Consider the following 20,096-nt stretch of genomic DNA (forward strand, 5'->3'; position numbering starts at 1 on the left):
ATTTTATATATACTTCTTTCAAAGGAGGGATCCTCTCAGCAGTCCTAAAGAGACATATATTTAACACTATTACATGTTTTTCTTTTTCTTTAGTTGGCTGGGGAACACCTAAAGTTACTAGACTTCCAAAACTTGAGCCTCTTGGTGAAACACGTCATAATGGTAATGCAAAAAAGGACACATTTTCAAACAACTTGTGTACATATACATCCATTGTTTTTACTTCATAACTAACAAACTTAATGTTTTATTTTTAAGCCCTTTAAATCTACTGCCATCCTTTTGCATTATACTTTTTGCTTTATTCATTTAAAATTTTTTTCAATATACTTCGCATTTATATAATTTGATTTTTGTTTATTTTAGGGTATAAATATAAAAGAATTATACTTGTGCTTATCCTTGATAAACTCGTGTAAATACATATGACAAGGGGAAAGGAGGACATTAAACTTCAATATGAGAAATTAAAATTACATTTACAATATTAAAAAATCTGTATGATCCTCACATATAGTAGATATACTCTGATTATTTTTTTTCTTTTCCTAGTAAGATAGCTGCTGAACATTAAAATGAGGAAAAAAACAACAAAATCAATAAAATCAGAGAATAAATCAGGAAACCAAATACAGTTTAATTAAATGGAAAGTTACTGAAATCTTTCTTAAGAAAATAATTCTTTGAGTGAAATTAACATCAACTATAATCCAGCCAGTTGATGACATTAGAACTCTAGGAAGGAAAAACTAGACACAGGACACTGGGCAGTAAGAGAACAGCTTGTATAATAGAGAGAAGCTATGGACCATCAGTCTGAATCTTTTGAATAAGATAAGATTTCTACAAGGTGAAAGAATAATTACATATCATTGTAGCTTACTAAACTTGTTTGTTCAAAATTTCTAATGACCTTTTTGATAGCTCTGTATTAGACTACTCTAAAACTCTAAGTAACCTAAGGAAAGCACTTAGTAGGAAAAAAGAAATGTAGAGTTTGGTAAAGCATTACTATGTAATTTTATATATCAAACCCTATAAAATATTTTATTAAAAATTATATAAGTGTACTATTTGCTCTTTTCAGAGCAAATAATGTGAATAATGTAATGATTCATTATAATTTAGTGAAAATCAGAAGACTTTTTTATTTCTAGAGATAGACAAGGTTGTCCTTAGACTATGAAATTACTAAAAGGTTATTTCCATTAGAATTACATATCTTTATTTGATTTACTGATTTTTTATTAACCTTTTTTATTAGTACATATTTGTTATACATATTGATCACATTTATCATCTGGAATTTGTATCTGTAAATAATATATCTTGATTCTTTTTTCTCATTCCCTTCCTTTCCCTTGAATCCTTCTTCCCTTCCCCATTTACCGAAGCTTTGTTTCCATTTCTTTTTTCTATTCTCTTTTGTTCATTTCTCTTCTTTCCCTTCCTCCTACCCTTTCCCTTGTTCCCCTTCCCATTTAGACATGCTCTTCCTACTTCTCAATATCTCTCCTCCATTATGCTCCGTATTTACAGTTGGATTTCTCATATAAGAGAAACTATTTCATTATGTAAACTTGTGTGTTTAATTTAGTTCATTTAAGATTATAGTGTTGAGGTTATTCATTTTTATATCATGATGTTTTTATTGACTATAATAGGTTAGTTCCTGATTTATTATATAACTAAGTAAATTTATATGTATTTGAATATATCGTAAATTTAAATATAGTGTTAGAAGAAGCAAGCAGGACAATCATAGTGTGTTTATATGTACAATCACATATACCTATGATATAATTTTCATATTATAGATTTTTTTCTTTTACTGAATTTATCATTCAGTAAGCACCTACTTTATATTTGGCATCAGCTAACACATTTCTAATACTAAGATGAATGAGACATACATTCTGCTTTTGTGGAGATCTTCATCTAATAGAGAAAATAATACTTCAGTTTACTGTCATGTCAGTGACAACTATCTGTGGTGTAGAACTGCTATGCTTAGACTGCGTGAGCAGTTAGAGAAAGTAGGATTAGAACTGGGTCTTCAAAGAGTGAGAAGAGGGAGTAGTAGTAGACAGACTATTCAAAGTAGAGAGGCAGGGAGCCAGGGATTTAGTTCAGTGGTTCCACCGCCTGCCTCGCAAGGGCAAGGTCCTGAGTTTGATCCCCGGTACCAAAAAACAAGTAAATATATAAATAAAAACAAAGCAGAGAGGCAGGAAAGAAAATTATTTATTTGGAGAATAGCATGTGACTGAAGTTTACGGTCATGAACACAGATGGGTAAGAAATAGAAAATTTTAAATTACAAAGAACATTAAAAGAATTCTAGCTTAGGGCTAGATGGTGAAGGCTACACATAGTTGTTAAGATATATGGACTTTGTATAATTTTTAAAGTGATAACATTTACTTTTAGCATGGAAAAAGTTCTATTAGGTTTGCTGCTCAGGAAAAGAATTTTTATCACAATGTATAAAATATAGACTTGGTGGCTTTGCTAAGGTAAGACTCCAAGTTATGAGGTTGTTGCTGTAATCTCAGAGATAAGGAATGGAAAGTGGAATAGAAAAAAATTATGCAAATAATATTTTAACAATTATAATAAGTAACATGTGATACATGGAAGTGTGGACTGAGAATAAAAAAGAACAGAGCATAGTTTGGGTGAGAAGTTAGAGGTTTAATGCTGTCCCTAATATTGAGACTATGTGAGGAAAAAATCGAAATCAATTTGAGAGAAAAATACACACTGTAGAGGTTTCTCTAGGCTTATCTGTTTAGAAATGTCTGAATGGCAATACAAGGGAGATTAAGCAGAGAATAAGAAAGAAGAAGCTCAGGTCAGTGGGTAGGGGAGGATTTGTAGGTAGCACCCCACAGCCCCACCAGTCACCAAATTATAGGAGTTGTTTGCGCATAATAAATACACTTTGTTTTGCTGATTGAAAATAGTAGAAGTGATTGCTTGCTGTGTATGAAGGAAGGAATGTACAAAGAGATGCAAAGCATTCATGGTGACATTCAAGGAGAAAATTAGAATTAAAGAAAATTGAAAAAAAAAAGGTAGAAAATGAACTGAGAGGAGTTGAGTTCCCTCTAACCTCACTTTTCTCTATCTGTATTTGTTTTTTGTTTTGTTTTGTTTTGTTTTTTGAGACAGGGTCTCACTAAGTCATTGAGACTGCCTTGGAACTCACTGTGTAGCCCAGGCTGGTCTCCAACTCACAGTGATCCTCCTGCCTCAGTCTCCCAAGTGCTGGGATTATAGGTGTGCACCAACTTGCCTGGCTTGTATTTGTTTTTAAATGAGAACTCCCAGGAAAGATTTATAATAAAGTAGTTAAGTTTAAAGCTACTACACTCTTACATTTTAATCATGTCAAGTTTTAGCTTCTCAGTACACAGACAATATTGTATCTTTACTAATTTTTAAATAGCTTTATTAATTTCTCAGTAAATATTAAGTCACCTATTTCATTTGGTGTTTAAAATATACAGTCAGCTCTGTTAATTGGGGAAGAAAGCAGGTGTAATAAATTTAAATTGAAATATAAAAAGTTTGTATTAAGTAGTATTGGAAAGTTATTTGGAGATGTTCATGGGATAATTGCATCCTCTTCTTTTTCTCAGCTTTAGATACATTTATTTGCCTTTGTATCTAGAAGCATGTTGATAAAAGGTTGATGGCAAGTAGCTAACAAATATATGATAAAGTAGCAAGCATATAATTAAGAATCTATTACAGTTTCCCCATTAATTTTCCCAAAAGGTCAATATTGAACTTAACCATTGAATTTGATTTGGTTCTTGTCAAGCTGGGTTTGCGACTAGAATTGTGGGAAGAATCAAATTTGTGATCTAAGGTATCACAGTAGTTTGGCAGTTAAAAATTGCTGAGTTGAGGGCCGGGGATTTAGCTCAGCGGTTTAGCAGCCTGCTTTGCAAGCTTAAGGTCCTGAGTTCAATTCTGGCACCACAAACAAACAAACAAAAATTGCTGAGTTGAAAAACATCTTGAGAACATTAGATTGGGACTTTTTAAGGCAGATTCTCATACTTTGATTATAAATACTTACTTTGGAAACAATTTCACCTATTTTTCTAATCACTTTTATAGCCTACACAATTTGCTCAGTGTAGTAGGCAAGATAGATGCTTCAGAGAGACTTAGAAAAAGATTCTGTATTTACTGTATGAACATTCTTAATTGGTATTTTATCAATGTTATGTGTTATATATTTCACTTTATAAGAAATTAAACAATTCTAGATTCAAATAATAAATATGCACACTAAAGAATTTTTTTAAATCTTAAAATTATGAGAGAAGATAAAATGTTTTGTGTAATTTTACTGGTCCTTAATATTCAGGTTAAAAAGTTTAAGCTCTTTATAAAAATGCCTGTTGGCAATTAAGTTAGTCATTTTTGTTGGGTACCCTGATCACAATACCTTCTATGACTGGGGCAACAAGGAGCCTATTTTTATACTGTAATTCCATTTTCTGGCAAAGAAATAGTAGTATAAAATGTCCTAAAATCAAACTGATTCCTTGAGAGGAAAAAAAGAAGCCAACAATTTTTGCACATGGAGTTAATTCATCTTTTTACAAGAGTATTTTTAAATTCCAGAAGTAAGCCAGATGTGATGGCACACGCCTGTTATCCCAGCACTCGGGAGGCTGAGGCAGGAGGATCACTGTGAGTTCAAGACCAGCCTGGGCTACACAGTGAGTTCCAGGTCAGTCTCAACTACACAGTGAGACCCTCTCTCAAAAAAACAAAATAAAACAAAAAAAATTCCAGAAGTCAAGTCTGTGACAAAACATAGTCACTCTGTGTTATGAGTTATGTATTTATGTATTAAAATTTTCATTCATTTTGAACTAAAAAAATTAGAGAATGCATACTTTAAATTTATCAAAATAATTAAGTACTTGTTATCACTTTATAACAATATAATAATTACATATAGCTTATAGCTACCATTTTGGTTAAAAATTTTTAATTCTCCAAAATAATTGTATTAAATGGGCAATAATATCCACTTTCTTTTTGTGAGCAGCCTATATGTCAAGGTCATGTAGCTAAGCAGCAGCAGAACTAGGATTTGAACTTGGTTTTTCCAGCTCTGAAATATGTATGTCTAATTCATTATGTTGTACTGTTACATTAAGATTTGTTAGGGCATCCCTGATGCTTAATAGTTGCTTTGAATTAATAGTTGTTTTTAAAGAAATCATTTTCCCCTAATACCTGTTTTATATATTTATTTCAAATGATCCTGAACACCTATGCTTCTAAAATAATCTTAAGGTAATCAGAAATTACTTATTGATGGCGTGGCTTGCACATACCATTAAATTTAGAAGCCAACTTATGATTAAGGGATAGATAATTATTATAAAGGACAAGACATTTTTGTATAAAATATGCCCCAAATCACTGAATTGTACTGATGCATTATTATAAGATGCATTATTATTATGCTTTTCCTAAAATACCTACAAGTAACAGCCACTACATAAGAATATATGGCATGTGTAACTACTGATACAGCAAGGCCTTAGAGATACATTGTATAGATTTTAAATATTTTGCATTTGTTCATTTTTAATGTGAATGTGCAATTGGAAAAAAATTTCATTTGTATTCATTTGTTCCAACTTCTTAGTCACATAGTTTATTCTAGTTGTTTGGTTTTGAGTTAATTGAAGTTTTCTTCAATTCTTTTTTATTTTTCCTATCTCCCTACCCATTGCTTCTCTTAACAAGTCAGTATGTCTTATCTTACTTTTTTAAAAGATGGTTGAAAAATTATAGACTACATCAGAAACTTTGATTATCATAACTATTTTGTGTTTTTGGTTTCCCTTGTTCATGTAGATTTCTATGGGAAGCCACTTCCTCCTCTGGCTGTGAGACAGAGACCTAATAGTGACGCTCAGGATGTGATCTCATAACCAAGTCATGTGGATTAGCTCTCTTAACATCAGCAAGGTGAACTGGGACCTCTTTCTCAAAATGAGAGAAACCTTGATCACCACAGTAATTTTAGAGAGCAGACTGATAGCCAAGGACTTCTCCTGATAATTACTTTTCCTGGTTTTTCGCTAAGGCAGAAAGGAAACTAAATGACTAATAGATGGGATGAGCATTTGGACCAAGTTAGCAAGACAAAATTGACTTTTTGGTTTACACATCCCATTCATGGGCATATTCCTAAAGGAAAACCTCATTGGAAAAAGGCAATGGACTCTGCATACTTTGTTTTCTAGTTTGTATTTCTAAGTTAAAGTGCATATGCATGGAAGGGAAACTCCTTGGAATTTATAACCTAGATCTTAAAGTATTTTTGTATTTTTCTAAAACTTTTAAAAAATTACTGTTACATTGTGCACTTTTCTACAAATGTTTTGTTTAAATTGTTTCTGGAAGATACAGTTGATGTACTTGATAGACATGAACTATATAAACAAATATTTTATGGCTCGAGGTATGTTTTGTAATATTATTATTGAACAATATATCCTAATTTGACCCTCAAAATAATGCCTTCAACACAATATAATCTCTGTTCTTTATTCTACCAAATTATATGATTTGAAAATATTATCCAAAGACAGAATTCAAATTTGTTTCTGTTGTTTGTGGTTTATTTTGGTGATAATCTCAATAAATTAAAGAGGCTTGGCATATCTTTTTAACTTAATTTTTAAAAATTAATAAACATATGTTCATGAGATATTATTAAAAATCCCAATAAACACCTGTTTTAAATGTCAGATACTTTCAGAGATAAAGGTGCTTTCTGTTACTCCTTTGTTCTGTCAGAAGCCATAGTGACTTCTTTTATTCTAATTCTTTCATGCCTTGAAGTTAAAGGCAAAAGTTATTGAAAAATATACTGCAGGTCCAGAGACTTGTATTTTACAAGGAGCTTGAGTACTAAAGCAATAAGTTGGCTCAAACACTTTTATAAAGAAATGATTGCAACATAATTTCTCAATTTAAAATTTCTCTTGCACTTACAAATGACATCCGTAAGATTCTTTATTCTGTTATTTTGGCAAATTATGTATATTTTTAGTAATGGATTTATAATATTCATTTGAGAGCATGTCTTTATATCCAGTGAAAATCATAAACCAAAATAATTTATCATTTTGTTAAGATTGGTACATTTGGTACTGTACACAGATAGCAGGCATACAGTGTTATCTGAGGATAACATAAATAAGTATGTTTGAGATGTTTAATATGATTACTTTGAAAAGTTTACTTTAGAGAATCACATTTTTTAACTGACTAAACTTTTATTAATCAGGCTGCTTATTACTATAGTCAGCATGGTACAATTTCTTGAATTTGTACACAACCTACCTGGCACACTGAGTGAGCAAAAACCATTTTACATCAGATGCAAGACAAATAACAATCCAAATCTGAGAAGTGGCTGAAATGTAAGGGAAAGTATTACAGGAAGATATAAGTAAATTTTGAACTGGGATTCAGGGGACTAATTGTTCCTCTTTTTGGTTCCTTTTATAACATCATCTTATGCTGTTTAGTATTCATATGGTTTGAAAATAAAGTTCTTAACATTTTTGTTTCTTACCAGTGTTTACTGTAGTACACAGTAATTACTGATTCCATTTAATAAAAATTTTAAAAATGGCTTTGAAATTAAATGTATCGTAAAATAGAATCAATGTTTCATTTAGCTCTCTCAAAAATGAATTTACTTTCTTGAAACATTCTACAAATGCTTTAAAAGATGTTTTGTAAATCCAGGTGTATTTTAACAGTTAATTGCCTATTTTAATATATGCTACATTTTTATTCTTAATTATATTGAATTATGACATTTTCACACAATAAAAATATTTTATATCATGCTGTTTTTCTTTTCATTCATTGAGTTTAAATGATTTTCTTTGGATAAGTAAATATTTTTAATATGATTGTTAAGACAGGTGAATCAGTAGATTAAAATTAATGAACTTGTTATTTTCATGAAAAAGATTTTGTGCATATATATGTGTGTGTGTGTGTGTATGTGTGTGTGTGTGTATATTCTTTCCCAGGCACTCCAGTTTTTTTATTTATATGAGCTAAAATGTCTTTTAAAATAGTGTAATGATGTTTATATATAAAGACTAAATGGTTCACTGTCTTGTCTTTTGTTAAAGCTACTGGCTTATTTTTACTTATTTGAAAGATAATTCTGTAAGCTTCTATTAGAAAATTTGTACATATACACTATTTATAATTCTACATGTAATTGATACCAACTATCAAACTATGCACAGAAACTACACTAGAAATGTTACAAAATGCTAGTGATCTTTTTGAGTTACAGGTTTTGTGTTTCTCTCCACTTTTGAAATAGTTTTGTAATTTGGTGTATTTTTATAACAGGAAAATCAAATTTCTAATTTTATGTAAATTATTATTATTGTTGTTGTTTGTTTGTTTGTTTTGTTTTTTTTTGACACTGGGGATCGAACTCAGGTCCTTGCACTTGGGAGGCAAGCAGCGGAACCACTGAGCTAAATCCCTAGCCTGAGTGTTTTTTGTTTTTTTGAGACAAGGTCTCACTATGTAGTTGAGACTGACCTGGAACTATGTAGCCTGGGCTGGTCTCGAATTTACAGCGATCCTCTTGCCTCAGCCTCCCAAATGCTGGGATTGCAGGCGTGTGTCACCACGCCCCAGCTTTGTATAAATTATTTAAATGCAGTGTTCAGTTCAAAATTTAGCTCTTTTAAATGGCAAGTTAAAATCTATAATGTACTTAATATGTAAAATTTCCTGTCTATACTTAGGAAAAGTTCACCTATAGAAAACATTAGTATATTTGCAGCTTGTTTTTCACTGTTCTATGACAGTATTTTGATGTGATACTGTTTGATATGCCATGTTACTCCTGAGAGTAAATTTCTTCTTTTCCAACTTAACAAATCCATGCTTCCAGGTCACAAAGCTTTTCAAAAGTGAAGTTGCTTATAAATAAAGCTGTAGGTTATAAATTTGATCATCTTTGGCTTTAATGCCTAAATTCTTCTGTAAGTGGAATATATTTTGTTACTAAGGTTCTGGTAATACTGATACTGATTAGTATTATCAAGAAACATATTATAGCTGACCCAAAGAACAAATTTAGGTATTTCAGAACTTACATTGATGTGTGGCATAGGTCATTAAAATAACAATAGTTCTTTAGCTTTGGAGAACCAAATAATAGAATCTCAGTTTGTTTTTCAGACAAAAATAGGAAAATCTGAAATGAATTTCCTCTAAAGGTAATCAACTTACAATTAAAGAGAAAATAGGAGGAAACAATCATTTGCTTATTTAGGGCATGGGTTATAAATTCCTTTTATGTTATTGAAGAAACAGGATTTATGACCCAGTTAAGTGAATTAGTAGACTCCAAATTTTTATATCAGTAAGAAATTTTTAATACACATTTATACTTTGGTTATATTGGTTTTCTAGGGCTGCCATAATTGAGTACTACAGACTGGGTGAATTAGACAACATAAATTTTCTCAGTTCCAGAGAGTGGAGATCCAAGATCAAGATGCCACCAGGTTTAGTATTTTCTGAGCGTCTCACTTGAGGCTTATACATGGCTGCTGATTTACTGTGTCCTCACATGGCTTTTCTCTTTGCTCTTGATCTGTTGTTTTTTAGTGTGCCAATTTTGTGCTTTGTTTTATAAAGAACCAGTCATACTGAATTAGGACTCATTTTTATAGTCTCATTTTAACCTAACCATTACTTTGAAGGCTACATCTCCAAATACACATTTTGTGATGCTGTGGATACAAATTTGGGAGTGACAGATTCCATACTTTAACATTTATATACATATTTTGTACTATGTACATTTTACCCCCTAAATGAGGAAGTTAAAGTATTATACTAAATAAAAATAGAAGTATTATATTTACTCCTCCATTGCAGTAGGTTGTCTACTGGAGTTTGTATTTATCACTTGTATCCCTAAACCAATAAAATAAGAGCCTCACCTGAAATAAAGTCCAAGATTGCCTAAAATTATGCTCTGTTCCTGCCAGTGGTTACAGTTTTCTTTTATGTTTTCTGCCTTATATTTTAAGGAGCTAAGGGATCTCTTGAGTTCAGATTGTCTTACCACAGAGCTTGTCCTTACCTTTTTGTGGCGGGGGCAAAGTATACCTCTATCTAACATACAGGGTTTTGAGATGTGTTTTATGTAAACATTAAACAGCTAATATAGAAGATGGTCCATCCATAAAGTGCATTTATTCAGAAACATCCCTTAGATCAACTGATTTCATCACAGAGATACTTTTCTTACCTACATACATTCTCATCAAAGCCAATTAATTAACATCGCCAAAAAACTAATGTTAATTTCTGCTATTTATGTCATCTGTTTTTAACTTAATGTCTTCAGTAGCTTAAAACAAGTCTACTTCTAACAGTATTTATTTCTCAACAGGTAGAGCTTTATTTTTCAGTAGCTATTTGTCATGGGAGGCAAATGCACTTGGGTTCTAATGATACAGAAATACTGGTTCTATATTAAGGGCTTAAACAAAAGAAGTCAAACTATAAAAAAGGGAGGATGAAACAATTGACTTCCACTTCAGGAGGAAAGTTATACACTTAGGAGCAATGGAACCAACAAAACATGTGTTTCAATTTAAAGCAGCTACACATTTATTGTGAAATTGTTTTAAGGGAAACTGAAAAAGAACTTCCAATGTGACAATGCTGATTCTCTAATAAGACCAAGACCCCTAAAGATAAGTGGATATAAGTTATTTTCAAAAGAAACATAGGTAATAATCCAAACTAAGTACATACGTAACCTATTTTAAGATTATAAAAAATGTGGACAAAAATTTGTTGTGTTAATTTAAAATCATAAAATAGAAATACGCTAAGGAACAAAATATTATAGAACTAGTGATCTCTTCCTATGTATACCATGGTACTTCCCTAATAGAAATAAAGCACATGTGTTTCTCACTACTTTCTTATCTCTTATGTCTGCATTGTAAATAAAGTGAATTCATTGTTACATTCTGTAATGGACATTAAAAAATAAAACTTTAATGAAATCTCTGCAAGTATAAAGGCTATAAGTTAGGCTAGTGACTTCCCCAAACATCCAGTCAGTAACATCATGTAATCTTTTCACTCCTGAATACCATACTATCTTCTGTATCAAATCTAAATTTAAATAAGACACATTTTTAGATTACTGGGAAACTTGTTTGAATATATTAAGCTTTAAATCTCAGTGATAAACTCATTTATCTTTTCAGGTGATCAATATACTTGCAACTTTGTATATATCAAAGGATCTAGTCTGAGCATCAAGTCCCAATTAGGGACTACACTAATATTCTTTAATAAATTACTGATGGCTGCTACAAGGGAGCAAATAAAGAATAACACTAAAAGTGCGAATGAACTGCTATTTTTATCAGAATGGGTGTAATAAACACTTTTTCTGAGGACCACTAACATTGTCTTGTAGAAGTGAATGGGGAGGCTGGCATGGAGTCATTTTGGCTCTCAGGCATTTGTTTATCAAAGCACGATGATAAAATGATCGTGACAGTGAAAGTAGTACACAACATCAGAGAACAGAAAGGCATTTACTGCTGACCAGTATCCGTTCACTTTATATGCGTATTTCAATTTAATTTTAATATTTAACATTTCCCAGTTTTACAATGAGAGATTATCCGCATGTTTCATCCTGGCGGTGGGGGAACCTGATGTTTTCACCTAATTTCCAGAGTAGAGGGGGTGGACAGATTTGGCAGATAAACTACCTTCGCCTTTGAGTCTAAAACGATGACAAAACAGCCTAATAAGAGATAGACCCATCTCTTACCGAACCCACGCACACAGAGACAGTTCAGCATGATGAGCTATGTAGTTTCTATAGCCCACCAGCCCAAAGCCTATACCCCGGCTTGGGCCATGCCTCGACAGTCCCTGCCTGCCTCGCCACAACTTGCACTTTAGAAACACCTTCCTTCGCCCGCGTCTCAACGCGCAGCTTTGCGAGAACCCATCGCGAGACTTTATCTTTGTGGCGAGGTTAGGAGAACGAAGGAAAAGTAGAATCTCGCGAGAATTTCGACCGGAAAAGAGAGGACCTGCGCGTTGGTCGGCTAGTCCCGGAAGTCTGCTTGTTCTTTATATTCCGCGGGAGGCTTTTGGTTCCTGGTCGTGTGGGACTGTTGTGTACAAGTTCGCTGCAGGATGATGCTGACTCGGGTGAGGCCCTGGGGCCCAATTGGGCGCCTCAGACCGAACCAGTTCGCCATGCGGCCGAGGAGGCGAGGGAGGGCCCGGGAACGGAGAGTTGTGTTTTTTTTTTTTTTTTTTCCTTTCTTCCTCTTTTGGCTTCCTTTTCCAGAACCCTGCGATGATGTTGAGCACTTTTATTCGTTGCCTTTGAGTGTTCCTGTAGTTTTTACCAAGGACACCTCTATATTCCAAATAATTGATTCCCTCAACCCAGCCTACAAACCTGTAGCTTCTAACTTCAAGATCTAGCACCCCGTAAGCTCCCCGAGCTCTCAGTCTTTGCCTCCTGTGTCACGGTTGTACACTACTGTTAAATGTTTCTTGGCCCTCGAGACACTCTAGAATGAATAAATGAACCAGTTGCGAGCAATTACAAGAAGAAACTAAAAATAGAAACTTTTTTAAAAATAAACTTTAAACATTTTTTGAAATTTTAGATTTACAGAACATTTGAGAAGAGAAGATAGTCCAGAGTTCTCATGTTCCTTTCACAAAGTTCTCTTTGATGGTCACATGTACACTGGATATTTAAAAATTAGTTCTTTTTAAAGTTCTTTTTTAAAAAAAATTAGTACCACTAGATTCTGTTTTAACCTTTGCTTCATGGATAATATTGGAAAAAAAAACAAAACAACTTTTTGAGTAGTGGCTGCTACAGTTTTGTTTCAAGGATAGATTATCCGCATATTGGTCCCATTGCAGAAACATAATTATTTAAAAGGTTCTTTAAAAGTAGACAGTGCTAATGTTGGAATTCAATAAATTTGTAATATTATCAGTGTGTGTCAGCAGCGTTTCTGATATAGATATAGGACAAATTAGGTTAATTGGGAAACTCAAATAGTATAAAATGTATATAGCCTTTATTTCAGAAGTTTTTAAAATGCTTATCCTCTGTCACAGAATGAATAGTGAAGTGTATAATAATGAGATTTTAAGTATGTGAAGGTATTCAGATGGAATATTCAAATATCTTGTATGTATCGTGTCATAGCTGAAAGCAAAATCGGAAGGGAAGCTTGCGAAACAGATTTGCAGAGTTGTGTTGGATCATTTTGACACACAGTATTCTAAGGAACTTGGAGATCCCTGGAATACAGTAAGGTTAGTATAATTGATCTCTTGGTGCTTTAAGATAAAACAGTGTAAGTAAAGAATATAATACACTTTTTTTCCGGGAGGGGTGCAGTGAAGATAAAAGCTACAGAAATCTAAATGCGACTGCCCATTCCCACTGGGGCTATGGAAAGGAAGAAGTAAGAGGAAATGGATTGAGTCATTGGATAATGGAAAGAGGAGAAATAAATTTTGTAGACATACTAAGCAAAAATTATTATGCCTTTGTTGTGAGCAGTTGCTTTCATCAATTGAGATAGGCTTACCAATTTTACAAAATTATATTGTAACATAAAACTTCAACATTTGGATAGTTCCTAAAATTGAGAAAATAATACAAGTCTTTAAAGTCAGCACTTGTTATCTTCTCTAAGTTATACTTTATTTAATAATCATATTCTGTTATGTCTTTGGTTAGCTATATTTTCACAAATATGTGCAGGTCCGTAAATTATTTTAATGTATTATACAATTAAAAGTTTAACGCATAAAAGCAAGCGAGAGAAATTTGATGAGTTTATTTTGTGAGTTTTGCTGTTAACCATTGTTACTGTATGAACTCTTTTCTTTTTTTTTGGTACCGTGGCTTGAACTCAGGTCCTTGTGCTTGCGAGGCAGGCGGCGGACCCACTGAGCTAAATCCCTGGCTGTCTGTATGGGCTCTTGACATTGAGTGCCTGATACAGTACTATATATACAGTACTGTATATACAATGCCCCCTAAATACTTAGAGCAAGACAGTCTTCATGTCTAGTTTGCAAATAGTCTGATGTTGATAGGAATTTTAATAGAAGGGCATGGTGTAAACTGTAAACTGATAAAATTTGCTAAGTGTTAACCATAGAAGTGGGCAGGAGTATCCTGCTGTATTTATCAGTCTGAGGTGCAAGTGTCCTGAGGAAAAGCCAGTTCTTGGTGACTTATAGCAATTACCCGGGCAAGAGAATATATGTTCTAGGCTGAGGGAAGAGAGCAATGCTAAGGAAGTTGAGGGACCACAGGCCCCAAAACAGTTACATGGCTGTAGATAACTGGAAATTGTTTCAAGCAGTAATTTCTTAGATGCTTGTCTTTTTCCATCTCTCCTGTTAATAGGTATTTTGCCTTCAGAAAGGACAGTCCTGAGCATTGTTAAAGATTAAATCTTGGCTAATAAAGATAATAAAATGTTCGGTGTTTCTGATGTAGATATAGGACAAATTACAATAATTGGGAAACTCAAATAGTATAATAAGAAAATGTATATAGCCTTTATTTCAGAATAATTTTAAAATGCTTATCCTCTGTCACAGAGAATGAATAGTGAAGTGTATAATAAATTAATGAGATTTTAAGTATGTAAAGGTATTCAGATGGAATATTCAAATACCTTCTATGCTTATTATGTGCCAGACAATATTGACTTATGGGATCCACAGGGCAAACCTATGAGATTTTTTTTCTCATTTTTCACTATAGAATACTATATGCACTTTAAGTAACTTGCCTGAGTTCACTCAGGTAGTAAGCTGCAAAGCTGGGACTTGTGCCTGGGTTCTCTGATTCAACACCTCACAGCTAACCTTTGTTATATGTTGCTTTTTATACCTGAGGTGTAATTAGGCAAATGTGTATGATTAAAAAAATATATTTCAAATACTGTGTCTGCAGATTTTATAGTGATATGGCTATCCATTATCTATAATGGATTATTTTTCTATTTAGTATGCTAAGACAGGCTTATAAATTATTATTTGACCCTAAACAAAATGAGCAGTGAACCTCAACTCCATTTAATTAGCTGTGCTTTCTGCTTCATCTACCTTTTTGTTGGGTTTTCATGGTAATTTAAGTTTTGCATAAACATGTACTAAATCTGCCATAAGCAATATAAAAGCTTTCTCAGAAAATAGTCTGAACATGGAAAAATATCAGAGAGAAATGAAGACAGAATTATACACTTTTGTTTTATAACTTTATTTTCAAGACAGTATTGTGCTTGCAGTTTGTTTATTTTCAGCGGAAATTGGGTTACCACTTCATCTATAATTTACTCAGTAATTTTAGCTTCCTATAGTAATGTGAAAGATTTAGAATTTTTCTTTAATTTTCCTATTTTATAATAACCTTCCTTACTGAATGACCTTCTGAGAATCCCGTATAGTTTATATGGTTCAGTCATTGCTGTGCTTGTGGACTACATGTTCTCCTTCAAATTAGTCAATTCATGGCAAGACTGTCACACAACTGTCAGCCTGGTTGTCTCCTTTTTTTCCTTCACTATCTTTGTAATAAAGATTGAACCTTACTCAAAAATATGTCTGGCATTTGCCCTCAGCTGCTGGGAGGTGATCACTGAGCCCTTGAAATGTACTAGATAAGAGTGTCTTTTTTTTCATTTTGGAGTCTTAAGTCACACCTAGTAATCTAATAATATGATTTATACTGGGGCCTATTAACTACAGATAGCCACACAACCTCCAGAGGGGCTGGATCCTAATAGTCTGTTTGGGTATTTACTTATATCCATGTGATTCCTCAATAAAAACTGAACACCGCTGCTTTGTTGAACATGTCCAGTTGGCAGTATTCCTATGCATATTGTTACATTATGCCAGGAAAAGCTAGAGAGGACAGCTGGCAGCTCCATGCTTTGAATTTTTGTGAACTCTACAGTAGGTCTTTTTCCAAGACTGATTTTAACCTGTATGTTTTTGTTATAATAAAACACCATAATGGTGAGCTTTAACAGCTTTCTATGAGCTCTATATATCCTTGTAGTGAGTAATTGGACTTGACAGTGGTCTTTTGATCCCTGGAATTGTAGTTGGTGTCAAAAGTGAGAGCAGCCTTGGTGTCGCTCTGTGTACGATACTACCCACCATATACTATTACTCTTCCTTCATCAAAATCTAAAATAGCTACCGAAGGCTGTTGCTTCTACCTGAAAAATTTCTTATTTTGGATATCCTTGTTAACTCTACTGCTACTATTCAGGCCTTCTTCATCTCTTATTTGGCATATTTCAATAGCCAGAGTCTCCTTTCTCTGGTTTGTGCAGTAGTTTATTTTAATCAGCATTTTTTGGCATTTTGTGCTTGCATTAGTCTCATTATAGAAATAACATTGCAGATAGGCACATTGAAGCACACGGGTTAACTGATTTGTGGATACACACTTCCCATTTCGGAGAGGCTTGGGCTTACCCACTCTGTCATGCTGCTTCTCAGTGCTTCCATGTTCTTATGTCACTTCCTGTGTACAAACCATGTGTGCTACCTCACTGTCTGTGGTATTGCATTTAGATCAAAGATCATATCATAACTAAAGAGATACCTCCATGGTTTTGGTACTGTATATGCTGTTCCCTCTGCCAGGAGTGCTATTCTTTTTTCTCCTTTGTACAGTCACTGTGATTGTGGATTCAAATCACACCTCAGCAGGTTGTAGAATATGAACTAGATAAATTATTGAACATCTTTGCTTCACAGACCTCATGTAAAATGGGAAAAATATATACTATTTGAGAAGATAAATTGAATCTATACATGCACATATATAAAATGAATATTGATATATAGTAAGCTCTCAATATAAGCATTATTTTTGTTACTGTTACTAACCATCAGACTTCCTTTTGTGTTTCCATTGCAGTTTGTTTACACAGCTGTTATAATTTCAAGATGTTTTGTTATAATTTACTAATTCCAGCATTTTTTCCTGGACACAAAAGAGCTAATGTCTTACTACTTGGGCAAGTCATTCACTTATTCACAATTTAAGCAGAGTTTATGTCCTAGGCATTGTGTTATGCACTAAGAATACAAAGATAGATGTATATCCTATCCTTTAATATACATGAGAGAGGATTAACTGGAAATCTATATGAACGTTAGAAGTTTTATATGTACCTCTTTGAAAACAAATGAAACAAACGAACAACAAAATTTGTGAGTCTGATCACGCTGACCCAGAGTTCACATCCAGAAGAGAAAATTACGTAACTGTTAGTAAATACCTAGATATTATCTGAATTTGAGAAGGGGAGTAAAGTTGGGTAGTTAGGGGGGAAAGAAATTAGCTGGTGTTTAGATTTCTGTTTTGTCACATGTTGGCTCCACATACATTTCAGCAGTAATCTGTGCAGAACCTTGTAGTAAGTTTTTGCCTATTTTAAAGTCAGAGGAGTTGGCCAGTGTCTCACAGTTATAACAAAACAAATTTATGTCTTAAAACTACATGCCTTTTTTTCTGCCATTTGTGCTGCTGTGAAGGATCAGGTCTTGCTAGTGTATGCATTGTTCTCTAATTTGAAGCAATCCTTCTATTCATTATTTTTAGCCTTTTGTTGTTTTCATCAGAAATACAAATTCTCACTTAGGACTTCCAGTCTGAGGTACCGTTCATAACAGATCTGTACATAAATTGCTCCATATGAGAGATAAGGAAGAAACACTGTGAAGAAAAGAAGCACATAAAAGAAAAAGTAAGATACTATCAGCTCATCATTAGAATCTCTGAAGGAACAGAAACAAATTGGCAAAGTATTGAAGGCATACTTAGGTGCATTTCGAGGAATTGATTTGTTCTCCAAGCAAAATTTAAAATGATCAAATGAACACCTTCTAGGGAATAATAATGGCATTAAAACAAAGAATTTTACTTTTCTAACCATGGTAATTTAAAGTCTTATAATCTATATGTTTATACTACTTGTGCTTAGCAGTTTCTAGATAAAATATTTTTTGTCCTCTGTGGTGGATTAACTAATGGTCAACTTGGAACTGAACTTGAACTGAATCAGCCTGGTCTCAGCATGGAAGACACATCTGAGGATTGTTACCAGCGGCATAAAAAGAGATCTGGAGGGGAAGATGGGGGCTGTTGATTTTCTAGAAGAAGCTTGCTCCTCTTTGGAGGAGGAGCTCAGGGTCTTGTAGTAACAACTGGAAATGGCTACTGTTCTCAGGGGAGCTCTGACCTTCAGCTTGAGCATCACTTTCTGGCTCCAATGTAGATCCCTCAGCCTAGTGGCATAAATCCTTCATCCCACTGATGCAGGGTTTCTGGCTTCCACCATTGAATCTTGGGCCTTCTGGTGCAGATCCTCAATATAGACAAGCTTGAGTGCCGTGGGCTCTAGGCCACTGTCTGGACTCATGGAGGACATTGCCTTGGACTTTAGGCCTTCAGCTGGGCTTGTACAGGACATTGCTATGGGATCCAGATCCCTGGCTGGATTCTTTGGGTCTTCAGTGTGCAGCAAGATCTCTTGCGTTCATCTGCATTTGACTTTTTGGGTGACTATTATAAAATAATCCTATAAATTATATGTCCTGTATTAAATGTTTCCCTTGCAAAACCCTGACTCCAACATCCTCATGTAGAAAGTTCAAATAGTTAGGAGGAGAAAAGAATGTCCCAGAAAAGTTAAATGAAAATCATACTATCAGCTGGGTATGGTGGAGCATGCCTGTAATCCCAGCACTCGGGTGGCTGAGGCAGGAGGATTGCTGTGAGATCGAGACGAACCTGGGCTACAAAATGAGTCCCAGGCCAATCTCAACCACATAGTGAGACCCTGTCTCAAAAAACAAACAAAAAAATCGTACTATCAAAGTGTCCATATTAATAATTTTTTAAAAATTTAACTTAAAATTTAAATTTGAATTGAAAATTTTATAAATGGTAACTGATGGGCTTACAGTGAAGCTCAGTAGTACAGCACAGGTTAGAATGTGTCAGGCCCTATGTTCAATTTCCAGCACCCCTACAATAAACAAGTAATAAATCCCGAGATTCTTAAATAAAACTAATTTGATTAATTTATTTATGGACTTAGTCCCCAGGCACTTAGTCAAGGACACAGAGAAAATTAACTTGTGATCTCCATATAATCCGGTTGGGGAAATAAACAGGCAGTGTGACTTGGGCTATGATACATTAGGGGCTTGAGTGACTTTCTCAAAGCTTAGTCACTTCTGTGTACCATTTGTTCAGTTTTACTTAATATTTGTCTTTTACTTAATAGTCACTTAATATTTTTTGATTCTTAAAAATTTAAACAAGCTCATTTTATATCATCAATAAATTGATGTGCTTAGCATGTAGTTGATGTGACATCATCATTAGTAAGTAGATATAGTTGTTGCATAGTGTATATATTTAGAGAATGAATGAATGTTAGCAAAAATGCAGCACTGACTAAGCATGGTGGAGGATAAGATAACACAGGAGGCTTTCTGAGGGATATGCCATGCAGGCAGTTTACAGCAATCATTGTCCAGATTGGCAACCGCCATGTGTGCCCTTGCCCTTGCCTTTGCCTTGGAACTTACTTTCTCATTTCTCTCAGTTAACATATTCCATATTAGATGACATATAAAAATTTATATTTTTCCTAAAGAAACAATCTCTTATGTAACATGCCTCAAGGTTACTCCTGCGTTAGTAACCTTTACTTTGAGAGTTGAATGAAAACTGAATAAATGAAGAAAATGAAGAATACTGTTCTCAGTATTGGAAAGACTGAATTACAATAGAGGTGTTAATTCCAACTTTAATACATTTAATACACTCCTAGTCAAGTTTATTACATCTGTATATATGGTTATTTTATAAATTATCTTTAATATTCTGAAAAAATAAATACCCAAATAGCTTT

At 33.6% G+C, this 20,096-nt stretch overlaps 2 protein-coding genes across 2 annotated transcripts in view; both read left to right on the forward strand.

Moving 5' to 3' along the window:
* The window catches only part of Arl13b (ADP ribosylation factor like GTPase 13B), a 73,373-nt gene extending 66,762 nt beyond the window's left edge, over positions 1–6,611 (forward strand). Inside the window, exons 9-10 of the mRNA XM_010602900.3 lie at positions 94–162; positions 5,899–6,611. Of these exons, the coding sequence (XP_010601202.1) occupies positions 94–162; positions 5,899–5,975 (146 nt within the window). The 3' untranslated portion in view covers positions 5,976–6,611. The remainder of the gene's footprint in view (positions 1–93; positions 163–5,898) is intronic.
* A 5,566-nt stretch (positions 6,612–12,177) lies between these two features.
* The window catches only part of Nsun3 (NOP2/Sun RNA methyltransferase 3), a 59,008-nt gene continuing 51,089 nt past the window's right edge, over positions 12,178–20,096 (forward strand). Inside the window, exons 1-2 of the mRNA XM_010602897.2 lie at positions 12,178–12,303; positions 13,331–13,440. Of these exons, the coding sequence (XP_010601199.1) occupies positions 12,289–12,303; positions 13,331–13,440 (125 nt within the window). The 5' untranslated portion in view covers positions 12,178–12,288. The remainder of the gene's footprint in view (positions 12,304–13,330; positions 13,441–20,096) is intronic.

Source organism: Fukomys damarensis, unplaced genomic scaffold (assembly GCF_012274545.1).
Source record: "Fukomys damarensis isolate Sample0158 unplaced genomic scaffold, DMR_v1.0_HiC HiC_scaffold_24, whole genome shotgun sequence".
NCBI classification, from domain to species: Eukaryota; Metazoa; Chordata; class Mammalia; order Rodentia; family Bathyergidae; genus Fukomys; species Fukomys damarensis.